At 46.3% G+C, this 14,676-nt stretch overlaps 1 protein-coding gene across 2 annotated transcripts in view; it reads left to right on the forward strand.

Annotated features, from left to right (window-relative positions):
* LOC138293602 (serine-rich adhesin for platelets-like) overlaps positions 1-14,676 on the forward strand; it is a 620,895-nt gene that overhangs the window by 322,010 nt on the left and 284,209 nt on the right. For both annotated transcript variants that reach the window (XM_069232871.1, XM_069232872.1), the window contains one exon: positions 4,231-4,344. In XM_069232871.1, the coding sequence (XP_069088972.1) occupies positions 4,231-4,344 (114 nt within the window). The remainder of the gene's footprint in view (positions 1-4,230; positions 4,345-14,676) is intronic.

The following is a 14,676-nucleotide window of genomic DNA, read 5'->3' on the forward strand; positions in this document are numbered from 1 at the left end:
TTCAGACTCTGTGCATTTTACCACTGCTAACCAGTGCTAAAGTGCTTGTGCTCTCTCCCCTAAATCATGGTAACATTGGCTTAAACTCAATTGGCATTGTTAGTGTACTCATAAGTCCCTCGTAAAGTACACTACATGTGCCAAGGACATGTAAATTAAATGCTATTTTTGTGCCTGCAGCACTGAATGTGACACCCAGTTAAGTAGTTCTTTAACCATGCCTCAGGTCATTGCAGAGCCAGTGTGTGCAATTTTACATTGCCATGGTGCCCTGGCAAAATACCCCTTTTGCCAGGCCCAAACCTTCCCCTTTCATGTATGTACGTCACCCCTAAAATAGGCCCCGGACAATCCAGAGTGCAGGGTGCAAAATAGTGAAAAAGTCAGGGCATTTACTTTTAAGTTTTGTATGTCCTGGTAGTGAAAAACTCCCAAATTTGTTTTTCACTACAGCAAAGCCTATCCCACCCATAGGATAGCATTCAGATTACCTAATTATGTTTTATAAGTGTAATTCACAATCTGGAAGCAATGAGTTTATCAAGTTTGGTGTCTCTGGACTCACAATTTAAAAATCACAACTTCTGGTTAAGTCAGATTTTAAACTGCAGTTCTGAAAATGACACTTTTAATAAGGTTGCATGTTCTTACTTTAGACATCTAGTGCCCGCTGCCTGTCTCCAATCCACGTCTGGGGTGGGGTGACAGTTGGGCCTGTCCATTTCTTGTAGACAGCCACACACAAAGGGATCTTAGGTGTGACTGATGGGCCATCCACAACCTAAAGGACAACCCTGGGCAGGATGGGAGAGAGGGGCTGACACACACAGTATAGGCAGTGTCCTGTGCCCACACAGAGGGCTGTAAACCCCCCTGTAGTGAGTCTAGAGTCGGGACAGGAAGAGAGGACCTCTGTGCCCTTCAAATAACTTTCTTTGAAGTCTCACCCACTTCAAAGGCACAACTGGGTATAAGTACTGGACCTCTGACACCACCAGCTCAGTTCACTTCTGCACATGTGTATACTCTGTCAAGAAGAAGGACTGCTGGGCTTCTTCAAGAACCGCCACTTTGCTGAACTGCTACTCTGCTAGACTCCTGCTTTGCTGTGCTGAACTGCTGCCTGCTGCCTTCTTGCCTGGGAGTGAGAAGGACTGGACCTGCGTCTATACAATCCAGAACCCAGAGTGACTCCAAAGGCTAGTTGACTGGTCTCCTGTTTTCTGAAGTCTCAAGGAGACAAATGACTTTAACTTATCCTGCTACAGCACCTGGACTTTGCTTGCTGCAAGCCTTGCCCTGTCAAATGGTGGCAACCCAATACTCGGAAGTAGGTATAAAGTGCTGAATCAACCAGACCCAGGCATCCTCATCGGAATCGCGAATGTTTGCCTTTGCTTGCGTCAGAACCAGCTCATTCCTTCTTTCTACTTTTCTCCTCTCCACGCCTGTGAGATGAAAGCACACTGTTAAGCCTGCCTCAAATCCCTACATATCCCTGCCTCACATATCCCGACATACAACGTTCCTCCATCTCACCTGACACTAGTACTGGCACTCATCTCCAAGCGGCAGCATTAGTCTTGAGTCACTGCACCTCTCCTGTGTCACAGAATCCAACTCATTATCCCTGCATGCTTTAGCCATCATCTCATCTCCCCCACCTGCTTGTCCAAAACCTTTGCCCCACGTTTGTGTCTTGAAAAACCGACTCAGTCAGTAAACCCGGAAAACCTCTTGCTCGCCCAACCTTCTCAGCAATACTGCATTCCCTCTACTCTCCTGATGTCTTACTGCTCTCCAAACGAAGGCCTAACCCCTGTGCACTCCAAGTGACATGCCTCATCTTCAATCCTTGTTCACATCTTGTCTCCACCAGTTCCGATACTTTAAATGCCCTAAAAAAAAAAAAACAATGCCCCAAACAGCATGCTCTTCCAGGTGGAAGAGCATCTGAACCTCACCCGGCTTCTCAATATATTTATCTTCCAATTTCCTCAACCTCACTGCCCTAACCTTTTCCATGGACTATCCTCTATGTCCTTGTCAATTTCACCAACACAGATTCCTCCAGATACATCACTCTCATATCCCGATCTTTCACAAATCCTCTGCAACTGTGAGGTGTCTTGCATCTGCTTCACGGTCTAAACCACAGAGCCTCACCCACTGTGAACGAGACAAAGTGTCACCCACCCCTTTTTCCAATTCCACAATATGGCTGGTTCGGAACAAGATGTTACCTTCCAAACACGTCACTGAACTCCAGCACACCACCTCAACACATATTAATTATTTGTTGTCATCCTGTTAACCGCTTGGTTATCAATCAGAAATGTCACTTTATAGTTTCGGAACACCTGATCCCACAAATGCACACCAAGCACCATGTGAAGAATTCTAGGAAGGCCATGGTATAGCCTTTTTCCTCCACTCCTGTGGTCACCTTTCAGCATACCATTGCCACCGCCGTACACTCTGAATACACCAGCGCCAGATGCATCTGAAAAGATCTCAACTGCCTATGTCAAGGGTTGTTTTGCAGTCATAATGTCAATCTGGTATAGTGTTACACAAAATGCATCCACATTGTCAAGTCATGTTTGATTCTGTCTGTCCTTCGTATTCTGTCGAGTGGTTTTGTTGCACCTCTCATGGCAATTGTCAGTTGCCTGAAAAAATTCCCTAACCAGGGTCAGCACTCCACGAACGAAAGTTAAGTGTCCTAGCACTTTTAGCAGTTTCATCAACTCACATTTCTTCTTCCTTATCAGTGTCTTTAACAATCATTTCAAGCCAGTTAATGTTTCCTCCCAAGAGTCATAACACCATCTAAAAAGAGTCTAGCTCTGTGCCTAGAAAAGTCAAGCTAGTAGGCGTCCATTCTGTAATTTCTTCTGTTGTTACACTCCATGTTTCCGCCACCGGTTCTAGCATTTTCCTCAGCCTGTGGCGCCTCTGCCAACCATCACAAAGTGTTGAGGGAATGCAGCCCCTGCTCAGACATGGACACTGTCTCTCAACCCACTTCGCACAGGTTCTGAATTTCTCAAAGATCGCACAGGCCACGATCACCTACTTGACATGGACCTGTCCATGTAGTGGAATCCTCGAAATTTAATCCCCAGGAGCTGAATGTCACCTGGCTGGACCGGCAATCTCCCATTCTATGGCTGTGCCAATGCTGGTGTATGTCATTTTAATTGGCCAATAAAGTAATTTACTGATGCCTCTTCAGGCCAAGAAAGGTGATGAATTAAACAAAACTCGTGCAATGTTTTCTTAGGAGCTATTGCCAGTGTCAATACAATGAGGCCTTTTAATTGGTGTTTTGCTAAATGGCCTATCATTCTGCAACGTAACTTGTTAGTCTTGTTTTTCTGCCCTCTCCCTGGGCTTCTCCATGCATCCTTAATTCTCTACCTAACTGCCCTTGAGTAGCACATTGTATGGAATCTGAAAACCTTGCATGAAGTCAACCCACAATAACCTGGCCACTGGACCATCCGGATACCTCAACATCCAGGGGTCTCCTTTCAGCCAGTAATGCTGCAGATGTGTGAGCACCGAGCAGAGCATAGCAAGCTCACATTGTTTCTGTGGTCTTCGGACAGGGAATTGTTAGGAGTGGATCACATCCTCAAAGGTACTCCTGACATTCTTCCCTAGCTGCTCTGCATCATCACCATATGCAAGAGTAGCTGGTGGCATCTGGTGCTCCAGAACAGTCTAGCTTGGGCTTTGGAAAGTGAATGCTGGCACAGGACAGCTGCATTTGCATTTCCATAGATGAATATCTCTTGAGAGCCAGGCTTATGAAGTGGGTTGAATTCCAGTGGGTTGAAACAGGCTTAGCCAAGACCCCTGACCAAGGAGTGTGCTCAGATCTCTCCCGGCAGATTTCACTGTACGCAGTGATGGTCATGGACGAAGACGCAGCATGATGTTAGGTGTACACAGCCTATAGAGCAATAAGAGTAAACACACTTTCTACCGTGTCCTGCCCTAGTGATAAATGTCACGCAAAATGAAGAGCGGATCCTAAATGAATTAAAACCACTCTAGACTCCGACGGTATTCCGTTTCCTAACCCAGCTTCAGTTGACTCACATTGTAACTAGAAGTACTAAACATAGAGACTCAATCCATCAGTAACGTGGCTGATTGTGAATAGTTCTAGATGTTGGGTTCTGTATCTTTCAAAATCTCAAGTATTATTTTTCTCCACAGAGATCAAGGAACAACTCAGACCAGACTTCTGATGCCTCAGGTGATGGAAGCCAGGGAGAAGGATCTAGTTTGCCAACATCAGAATCTGAAGATCAACCAGTGACAAGGCAAACGGTGAGCATTTGGCTTCATGAAGCCTTGAGGCATGTTTCATGTATTAAATAACAAAAAACAGAGAAATTCTGACCTCCAGTCCATTGAGTATGCACACAATTGGTTGGAAATAAACTTAATATGGTCATTGATGTAAAAAGCAAAATATACTGTTGTCGTCATCAGAAATCTTCGGATATCAAGTTCCAACGCCAAATTCTTCACAGCGCTGTTCAAACTCCCATTCCTCATCCATCACCAAGTAAATCAAGTAGTGTAGTAATATAGTGAAATCTAAAATGAATCCCCCATTGTGAACAACTGTGCTGTGAGCAGCCACAGTCTTCATCAGTCATGGGACATCCTCCTTCTACGCCTCTGTAGGGGTATCATGGAATAATGCGAGTGCTTTCACCCTCAATAGTCTCCTGCCGTTCACCTCAGTAAACAAATGATCAACTGGAGGACACCGCAGCGGTAGAGGAGAATTGGGAAGAGAATCATATGGGCTTGCATTAGATGCCGACATGCTAAGCTTCCGGCTGTGGCTCACATAGAACATCTCACAAGACTACAGGTACGGAAGCCATAACAAGTATGCAATGAAACACAATCTCCTAAATATTGGAAGATTGGATTTATTTAACTTAAAAAACCAAAGGTTAAAGGGATGTTATATTTAGGCTCACATTTTAAACATACAAAACAATAGAAATTCACCTATTTTAGTTAGAGTTATCTCAAGTCACTATAACTCGTGCCCTAAGGTAACTATAACTCGCGCCCCCGCCATACACAGTTTTTCGTCAAAAATGTTACTGCAAATATTACATTGATATTATCAATGATGTTATCAAAGGTGTCATGAGTGCAGTAATTTGTGGAGTAATTAGCAGTGCATGGTGAGGACGTGAGTCATAGTTACCTTAGGGCACGAGTTATAGTTACTTGAGATATCTCTAACTATAACAGGTGAATTTCTCTGTTTTTTAAATTCTTTTTTACTAACTATAACATCCCTGTAACCTTTGTTTTTTTCAGTGAATTTCTATGTTTTTTTAAATGCAAAGTTATTTTTATTACTAGAGGTTAATCCAACCACTGCCACACACGACCCAAGGCTGTGCGGGGCAGGAGGACCTTCAGCCTAGTGAGTGACAGCACAAGACCTTGACCAGTGACTCTGTTCTGCTCTGCATCCCAATGTAAGTATAACATTGGTACCAAACATCTTGCTAGTCTTACTATTTGAAGACATTGCATGGAGAGACCATTGCAATGCCTGTCTCTCTCTCTTCCATCCCACTCTGTGCACATCGTGCCCTGGGGAGGTGGCAGTCCCTTGGGCTGCGTGAGGGTGAGGGTGGGGGTGTGAGGGGTGGGGGAGTGCTGGGCTGCACCCCGCATTAATTTTTCACAATCTGCCCCGGGGAGCGGGCGCTACCCTCCCCGCATTTCTTTGCACATTGTGGCCCGGTTAGGTGGCGGTCTCCAGGTCTGCGGAGGGGGCCAGGACGGTCCCCCGCATTTCATTTTCACAATCTGTTCTGGGGAGGTGGTGGTCCCTAGGGCTGCGGGGGGGCCGGGTGGCCCCCCAAATTTCTTTTTCACAATATGACCCGGGGAGATGGTGGCCTCTGGAGCTGCATGTTGGGGGGGAGGGGTCGGGCAGTCCCACCCCCCGCATTCAAAATCTGAGTGCCTGCGGGACCTGGCCCACCCAGGGATTGGCGTTAAACAAGCACGGAAGCCTGCGCTTGTTTTTGTTTTTTTAATTTTTTTGTTTGGGGGGGGGAGGACGGTGTCCTTCTGGGACCCTAGCACCAGAGCTAAGGGGTCAGGGTGTCCCTACCCTGGCCCCTTTTTTTCGAGACTCGGCTGAAGCTGAATCCCAAGATGGCATCACTTTCTTATTGAAGTGTTGGCAGCCAGTCAGATCTCAGTACGAGACCGAGAGAGTTCGCGGAGCCTTCACAGCTCTATAAATACAAATTTGTTTTTTTCCTAAATATTTTGAACACTACTGAACATATTTACACCAAATAACAAAAAGGGCACTTTCAGGACTGAGAACTACCTTCCTGCCACATTTGGTGTAATTCTGTCCAGTGGTTTGGGCACTATTCCTGTTCAAAATCCCTGTGGGAATTAACATGGGAAACGCACCTTTTTTAACCCCCCTTTTTCTCAGCTCCCGCTTGATGGATCACCCTGAATCTTTTCAGAAACTAGCTGATGTGACAGTCAATTGTTTTTTGGAAAGTTCTGTGAAGATTTTTTTAACCGGCACCAAAGATATAGGCAAGTAAATAATTGCCACTAGGTAATATATATATATGTATACATATGTGTGTGTGTATATATTTATTTATATATATATATATATATATATATATATATATATATATATATATATGTTTGATGGCATTAGTAGCTGCAGATACACATTCTTTGCATAAGTTTGCTATCTAGTGTTGGGCTTGTACTGTTACAAGTTGTTTTTCTTCTAAGAAGATTTTTAGAGTCACAAGGTCAAGTGACTCCTCTTCTTGGTGATAGTGTGCATGTGCATCTTGTCCTTTGTTAGACTGTTTTCTTTCCGCCATCGGGTTCGGACGTGTTCCCTGTTGCTCCGGTAGATCTCGGTTCGGTACTATGTGAACTTCTCTATCTTTTCTGTCAGCATTGGTATTGTTTTCGAACGCATTTTCTCACTACACTTGATCCGATTGTAGGGTCGGGATTGATTAAACGCCCTATTGGGCGCCCGCGCCCTTCTCGGGCCTACTGCGTCACAGGCGCATGGATCGAACTCCATTTCGATTCTGCCCTTGGTTCCAAGCCAAGTTCCCATACCCCGAACAACACTCGGTGTGCAACCTCTGCCTCTCTCCAGATCATAAGGGAGAAACCAGCGAGGCCAAAGACAGTGCATCAGCCTTTTCCACCGCATTTACCTTTCCTTCCTACTTCTGGACCACCTGACACTCCACCACCACCACCTTCACCCACACAGTTTTCTGCACAAACTCCTGTCTCCTCACACAGGGATTATATGGGTGACAATCCTTATAATGTGGACCCATGGGATATGTACAACTCTGACCCAATTCCATCTAATGATCCTGATCTTTATCCCACAAGGCCATCTCCACCTGAAGACACCACGGCCTATAATCAGGTCATTGCTAGAGCAGCCACATACCACAATGTGCAGCTGCACTCTGAGCCCATCGAGGATGATTTCCTATTCAACACCCTATCCTCTACACATAAGCAGTACCAATTTTTGCAGATGCTTCCAGGCATATTAAAACATGCTAACATTTTTAAAGAGCCGGCAAGGCTAGGGTACTAACACCTAGGGTGGATAAGAAATATAAAGCTGCACCATCAGATCCAATTTTTATATCACAACAATTGCCACCTGATTCCATCATGGTCAGTGCAGCTAGGAAAAGGGCAAATAGTCAGTCCACAGGGGATGCTCCTCCCCTGATAAAGAAAGCCGCAAATTCAATGCAGCAGGCAAAAGAGTGGCAACTCAAGCTGCAAATCAGTGGAGGATTGCCAACTCCCAAGCTCTTTTAGCCACGTATGACAGGGCCCATTGGGACAAAATGCAGGAGTTCCTTCAATATCTCCCTAAAGAACACCGAAAAAGGGCACAGCCGGTACTGGCAGAAGGACAGACTATTGCCAACAATCAAATTAGATCTGCACTAGACACAGTTGACACTGCAGCTAGGGGAATTAATACTAGTGGAATGATCAGAAGGCTTGCTTGGTTGCGGTCCTCAGGATTCAAACCTGAGATACAGCAAGCGGTCCTTAATATGCCATTCAATAAATAACAACCATTTGGACCTGAGGCGGATACCACCATTGAATAATTAAAAAAGGACTTCGATACAGCAAAGGCCATGGGTGCCCTTTACACAACACCTTTTCGGGGCACTTTTTGTAAGACCCCTGTTCAGATCAGGTTTTAAACTGCAAACATCAGAGGCCTCAAAGTCCCAACAAAAACACGGACAACAATATTATTCCAGGGGATCTTTCAGGGGTTCCAATTCAGAGGTAGGGGTAAATCCACTGCCACAAGAGGCGCCTCCACCTCATCAAAGCAGTGCCTTTCTCTGCATCCGCACACAGCACACATCTCCTGTGGGAGGAAGACTACAACATTTCCACCGTCTTTGGCAACTGTCAATTATCCACAATGGTTATTGTCTAGAACTCATCTCCACTCCACCAAACATTCCCCCTTGTTCACACAGGCTTTCTCTGGAACACAATGTTCTGCTAAAACAAGAGGTAGAATCTCTTCTACTCAAAGGTGCAAAGAGGCAGTACCCATCAATCAACAAGGAACACAAGTATATTCGCTATACTTCCTCATACCAAAAAGGATGGCACTCTCAAACCAATCCTCGATCTCAGACCTCTCAATCAGTATATTACCACTAGTATCACTTGCACAATATCATAAGAAAACACAATACACAGATATACTAAAACTAAAGGTACTTTATTTTCATGACAATATGCCAAAGTATCTCAGCGTGTACCCTCAGTATGAGGATAGCAAATATACACAAGATATATGTACACAATACCAAAAATATGCAGTATAGTCTTAGAAAACAGTGCAAATAATGTATAGTTACAATAGAATGCAATGGGGACACATAGGGATAGGGGCAACACAAACCATATACTCCAAAGAAAGACCGCCAACAAGCCTTGCTAGCTGCAAATCGTGCGGTTAGGGTTTTTGAATGCTGCTGTGGCCCAGGAGGGACCAGGATGTCGCCAATTGCGTCTGGGGACAGAGGGGGCGTCGAGCAAGACAAGGAGCCCTCTCAGAAGCAGGCAGCACCCGCAGAAGTGCCGGAACAGGCACTACGAAGAGGAGTGAAACGGTGCTCACCCGAAGTTGCACAAAGGAGTCCCACGCCGCCGGAGGACAACTTAGAAAGTCGTGCAATGCAGGTTAGAGTGCCGTGGACCCAGGCTTGGCTGTGCACAAAGGATTTCCGCCGGAAGTGCACAGAGGCCGGAGTAGCTGTAAAAGACGCGGTTCCCAGCAATGCAGTCTGCCGTGGGGAGGCAAGGACTTACCTCCACCAAACTTGGACTGAAGAGTTACTGGACTGTGGGAGTCACTTGGACAGAGTTGCTGGATTCAAGGGACCTCGCTCGTCGTGCTGAGAGGAGACCCAGGGGACCGGTGATGCAGTTCTTTGGGGCCTGCGGTAGCAGGGGGAAGATTCCGTCGACCCATGGGCGATTTCTTCGGAGCTTCTAGTGCAGAGAGGAGGCAGACTACCCCCACAGCATGCACCACCAGGAAAACAGTTGAGAAGGCGGTAGGATCAGCGTTACAGAGTTGCAGTAGTCGTCTTCGCTACTTTGTTGCAGTTTTGCAGGCTTCCAGCGTGGTCAGCAGTCGATTCCTTGGCAGAAGGTGAAGAGAGAGATGCAGAGGAACTCTGATGAGCTCTTGCATTCGTTATCTAAGGAATTCCCCAAAGCAGAGACCCTAAATAGCCAGAAAAGAGGGTTTGGCTACCTAGGAGAGAGGATAGGCTAGCAACACCTGAAGGAGCCTATCAGAAGGAGTCTCTGACGTCACCTGCTGGCCCTGGCCACTCAGAGCAGTCCAGTGTGCCAGCAGCACCTCTGTTTCCAAGATGGCAGAGGTCTGGAGCACACTGGAGGAGCTCTGGGCACCTCCCAGGGGAGGTGCAGGTCAGGGGAGTGGTCACTCCCCTTTCCTTTGTCCAGTTTCGCGCCAGAGCAGGGCTGAGGGGTCCCTGAACCGGTGTAGACTGGCTTATGCAGAAATGGGCACCATCTGTGCCCATGAAAGCATTTCCAGAGGCTGGGGGAGGCTACTCCTCCCCTGCCTTAACACCTTTTTCCAAAGGGAGAGGGTGTAACACCCTCTCTCTGAGGAAGTCCTTTGTTCTGCCATCCTGGGCCAAGCCTGGCTGGACCCCAGGAGGGCAGAAACCTGTCTGAGGGGTTGGCAGCAGCTGCAGTGAAACCCCTGAAAAGGCAGTTTGGCAGTACCAGGGTCTGTGCTACAGACCAGTGGGATCATGGGATTGTGCCAACTATGCCAGGATGGCATAGAGGGGGCAATTCCATGATCATAGACATGTTACATGGCCATATTCAGAGTTACCATTGTGAAGCTACACATAGGTAGTGACCTATGTGTAGTGCACGCGTGTAATGGTGTCCCCGCACTCACAAAGTCCGGGGAATTTGCCCTGAACAATGTGGGGGCACCTTGGCTAGTGCCAGGGTGCCCACACAATAAGTAACTTTGCACCTAACCTTTACCAGGTAAAGGTTAGACATATAGGTGACTTATAAGTTACTTAAGTGCAGTGGAAAATGGCTGTGAAATAACGTGGACATTATTTCACTCAGGCTGCAGTGGCAGGCCTGTGTAAGAATTGTCAGAGCTCCCTATGGGTGGCAAAAGAAATGCTGCAGCCCATAGGGATCTCCTGGAACCCCAATACCCTGGGTACCTCAGTACCATATACTAGGGAATTATAAGGGTGTTCCAGTATGCCAATGTGAATTGGTGAAATTGGTCACTAGCCTGTTAGTGACAATTTGGAAAGAAATGAGAGAGCATAACCACTGAGGTTCTGGATAGCAGAGCCTCAGTGAGACAGTTAGGCACCCCACAGGGAACACATAGATATAGGTCACAAAGGCTAGAAAGAGGCTACTTTCTCACACCCTTTGTTACAAAAACAAGACTACATGCAGAAACAGGGGGGGCACACTCATCTCAATTGTCCCTTCTAGCACAGGCAATTTGGAAGTGGGCAATTCACAATCACATTCAACCATTAGCAGAGTATATACCAGGGACACACAACCAACGAGCGGACCTCTTAAGCAGGACACAGCAACAAATACAGGAATGGGAGATTCACCCACAAGTAATTCAACAGTACTTTCACATGTGGGGAACATGAAACATAGACCTCTTTGCAACAACCGAAAACGCAAAATGCCCAAACTTCGCATCCAGGTACCCACACCCTCAATCCAAGGGCAATGCTCTATGGATCAATTGGTCAGGGATATTTGCTTACGCTTTTCCCCCTCTCCCACTAATTCCATTTCTGGTCAACAAAATCTGTCACACTTCCCTCACTATGAAACTCATAACTCCGACATGGGCACCTCAACACTGGTACACAACACTATTGGATCTATTTGTAGTACCACATCACAAGCTCCCAAACAGACCACACTTGTTGACTCAAAACAAAGGTCAAATCAGGCATCCCTATCCCAGTATGCTCGACCTGGTGATTTGGCTCCTGAGGTCATAGAGTTTGGATATTTACAGCTTCCATCAGAATGTATGGACATTCTAAAGGAAGCACATAAACCTACAACCAGGCAGTGCCATGCAGCTAAATGGAAACGTTTTGTATATTACTGTCAACCCAAAAACATCGATCCACTTAAAGCATCCGTACAGGATATTGTATGCTATTTGCTTTACTTACAAAAAGCAAATCTTGCATAATCATCTATTAAAATTCACTTAACAGCAATATCAGCCTACCTCCAAAACAGACAGTATACCTCTCTGTTTGGAATTCCTGTCATAAAAGCTTTTATGGAAGGCCTTAAAAGAGTTATTCCACCTAGAGCTCCACCAGCTCCAGTCTGGAATCTTAACATTGTGCTCACAAGGCTTATGGGTCCACCATTTAAACCCATGTATTCTTGTGCACTTCAATTTCTCTCATGGAAAGTTACTTTCCTGGTAGCAATTACTTCCTTAAGGAGAGTAAGTGAAATTCAAGCATTCACTTTAGAAGGACCCTTCTTCCAAGTTCACAAACACAAAATAGTACTTAGGACAAAGCCAAAATTTCTACCCAAAGTGGTCTCACCATTTCACATCAATCAGTCAGTGGAATTGCCAGTCTTCTTTCCACAGCCAGATTCAGTTGCTGAAAGAGCTCTCCACACTCTTGATCTCAGAAGAGCTCTTATGTACTATATAGACAGAACAAAAGATTTTAGAAAATCTAAACAACTTTTTGTGGCTTTTCAAGATCCTCATAAAGGTAATCCCATTTCCAAACAAGGATTAGCCAGATGGATAGTGAAGTATATTCAAACTTGCTATCTTAAAGCTAAAAGGCAACTATTAGTAACTCCTAAAGCACATTCTACTAGAAAGAAAGGAGCTCCAATGGCATTTTTAGGAAATATACCAATAGCAGACATATGCAAAGCAGCCACTTCGTCTACACCACACACATTAACAAAACACTATTGTATGGATGTGTTGTCTCGCCAACAAGCAAATGCTGTTCAAGCAGTGCTTAAAACACAATTTCAAACTGCTCCAACTCCTACAGGCTAGCCACCGCTTACTTTAGGAGGGGGACTGCTTTTCAGTCTATGCAAAGCATGTGTATCTGCAGCTACACATGCCATTGAGCGGAAAATGTCACTTACCCAGTGTACATCTGTTTGTGGCATGTAGTGCTGCTGATTCACATGCTCCCTCCCTCGTCCCCGGAAGCCTGTAGCAGTTGTGGTACTTTCTCATGTAAATATGTGTTCGATGGCATGTGTAGCTGCAGATACACATGCTATGCACAGGTCCTGCCATCTAGTGTTGGGCTCGGAGTGTTACAAGTAGTTTTTCTTCGAAGAAGTCTTTTCGAGTCACGGACCGAGTGACTCCTCCTTTTCAGCTCCATTGCGCATGGGCATCGACTCCATCTTAGATTGTTTTCTTTCTGCCATCGGGTTCGGACGTGTTCCTCTTCACTCCGGTTGTTCGAATCGGAAAATTCTTACAAACCATCTAAATTCGTCAGTATTGTTTTCGATCGCGTATCATCCATCATCGACACCTTGGTACCGGCGGATACAGATCTCTACTTGCCTTTCGGGGCACCCGCGCCCAACTTGGGCCTGGTCGGCAAGACCAAAAGTATTGTCGAAGCCTCATGGACCAGACCCCATTTAGATTCTGCCCTCGGTGCCACGCCAAGTATCTCTACACGGATCAACATCTGGTTTGTAACCTGTGTTTATCTCCGGATCATCGAGAGGATACCTGCGAAGCTTGTGGATGCTTCCACTCGAAAAAGATTCTAAGAGACCAAAGAGCGCGAAGATTAGAGATGGCGTCCAGAAGCACCGAGCGCCTCGACGCAGAAGAGGAGGAGATGATCCACACCGCCGTCTCCGTTCGGGTGTCCGAATCCGAACAAGAGTCTGACATCGACCAACCAATAACAGTGGGCCAGCACGTGAGTACGCTTGCCCCGACCCAATCCAAGCCCAAATACAAGGCCTTGGGGACGCCACTGCCGGAAGGCCCGGGCTCCACCCGTAAGAAAGCTACCGGCGACCAAGCAAAATCTTCGGCACCGAAAAAGGCCACGTCAATAACAAAGCCTTCGGACTCGAGCCGAGGCACAGGCTCCGAAATTCTAAGGCACCGACCCATCGAGTCGAAACCCCGAAAGTCACTTTCGGAGCCGAGGCCGACAAGTACTCCAGGCCCTTCGAGGCCGAAAAAAACAGCTTCGGAGCCGAAAAGCATACCTACACAGAGGAGCATGGACTTTCAAAGCAATTGAAAGAAAGCCATAGATTTAAGGAGGAATTGACACAAATGGAGGATTTCGATGAGAAACAGGCCAGGATACAAATCCACAAAGACACTGGCAAAATCCTAACAGCACCTCCTCTGAGAACAAAGAGGAAACTGGCCTTCCATGGACGTTTGGACACTGACCAGCCAACGGCTAAAGTGCCAAAAACAAGAGAAAAATCTCCACCTCTTCAGTTTTCACCTCAACAGTCTCCTCATTCTCCTCAACTGTCTCCCCGCCTGCTACACCCACTGCACAGTCTCCATCACACACTATGTAGTCACAACATGACACTGATCCATGGGATCTCTAGGATGATCCAGTCTCAGACAGTAGTCCAGAGTGCTATCCATCAAAGCCATCACCCCCTGAAGATAGCCCCTCATACACAGGTTCTAGCCAGGGCAGCGGCATTTCACAACATGGCCATGCACACCGAACCTCTGGAGGATGACTTCTTATTTAACACACTGTCCTCCACTCACGCCACATACCAGAGTCTACCAATGCTTCCTGGCATGCTAAAACATGCGCAGCAAATCTTCCAGGAACCAGTTAAGGGAAGAGCTATAACTCCAAGTGTAGAGAAGAAATATAAGCCACCACCCTCAGACCCCATTTTTATTACACAACAGCTACCCCCAGATTCCGTAGTGGTGAGCGCAGCAAGAAAAAGGGCTAA

The sequence above is a fragment of the Pleurodeles waltl genome, chromosome 4_2 (assembly GCF_031143425.1).
Source record: "Pleurodeles waltl isolate 20211129_DDA chromosome 4_2, aPleWal1.hap1.20221129, whole genome shotgun sequence".
Classification (NCBI taxonomy): Eukaryota; Metazoa; Chordata; class Amphibia; order Caudata; family Salamandridae; genus Pleurodeles; species Pleurodeles waltl.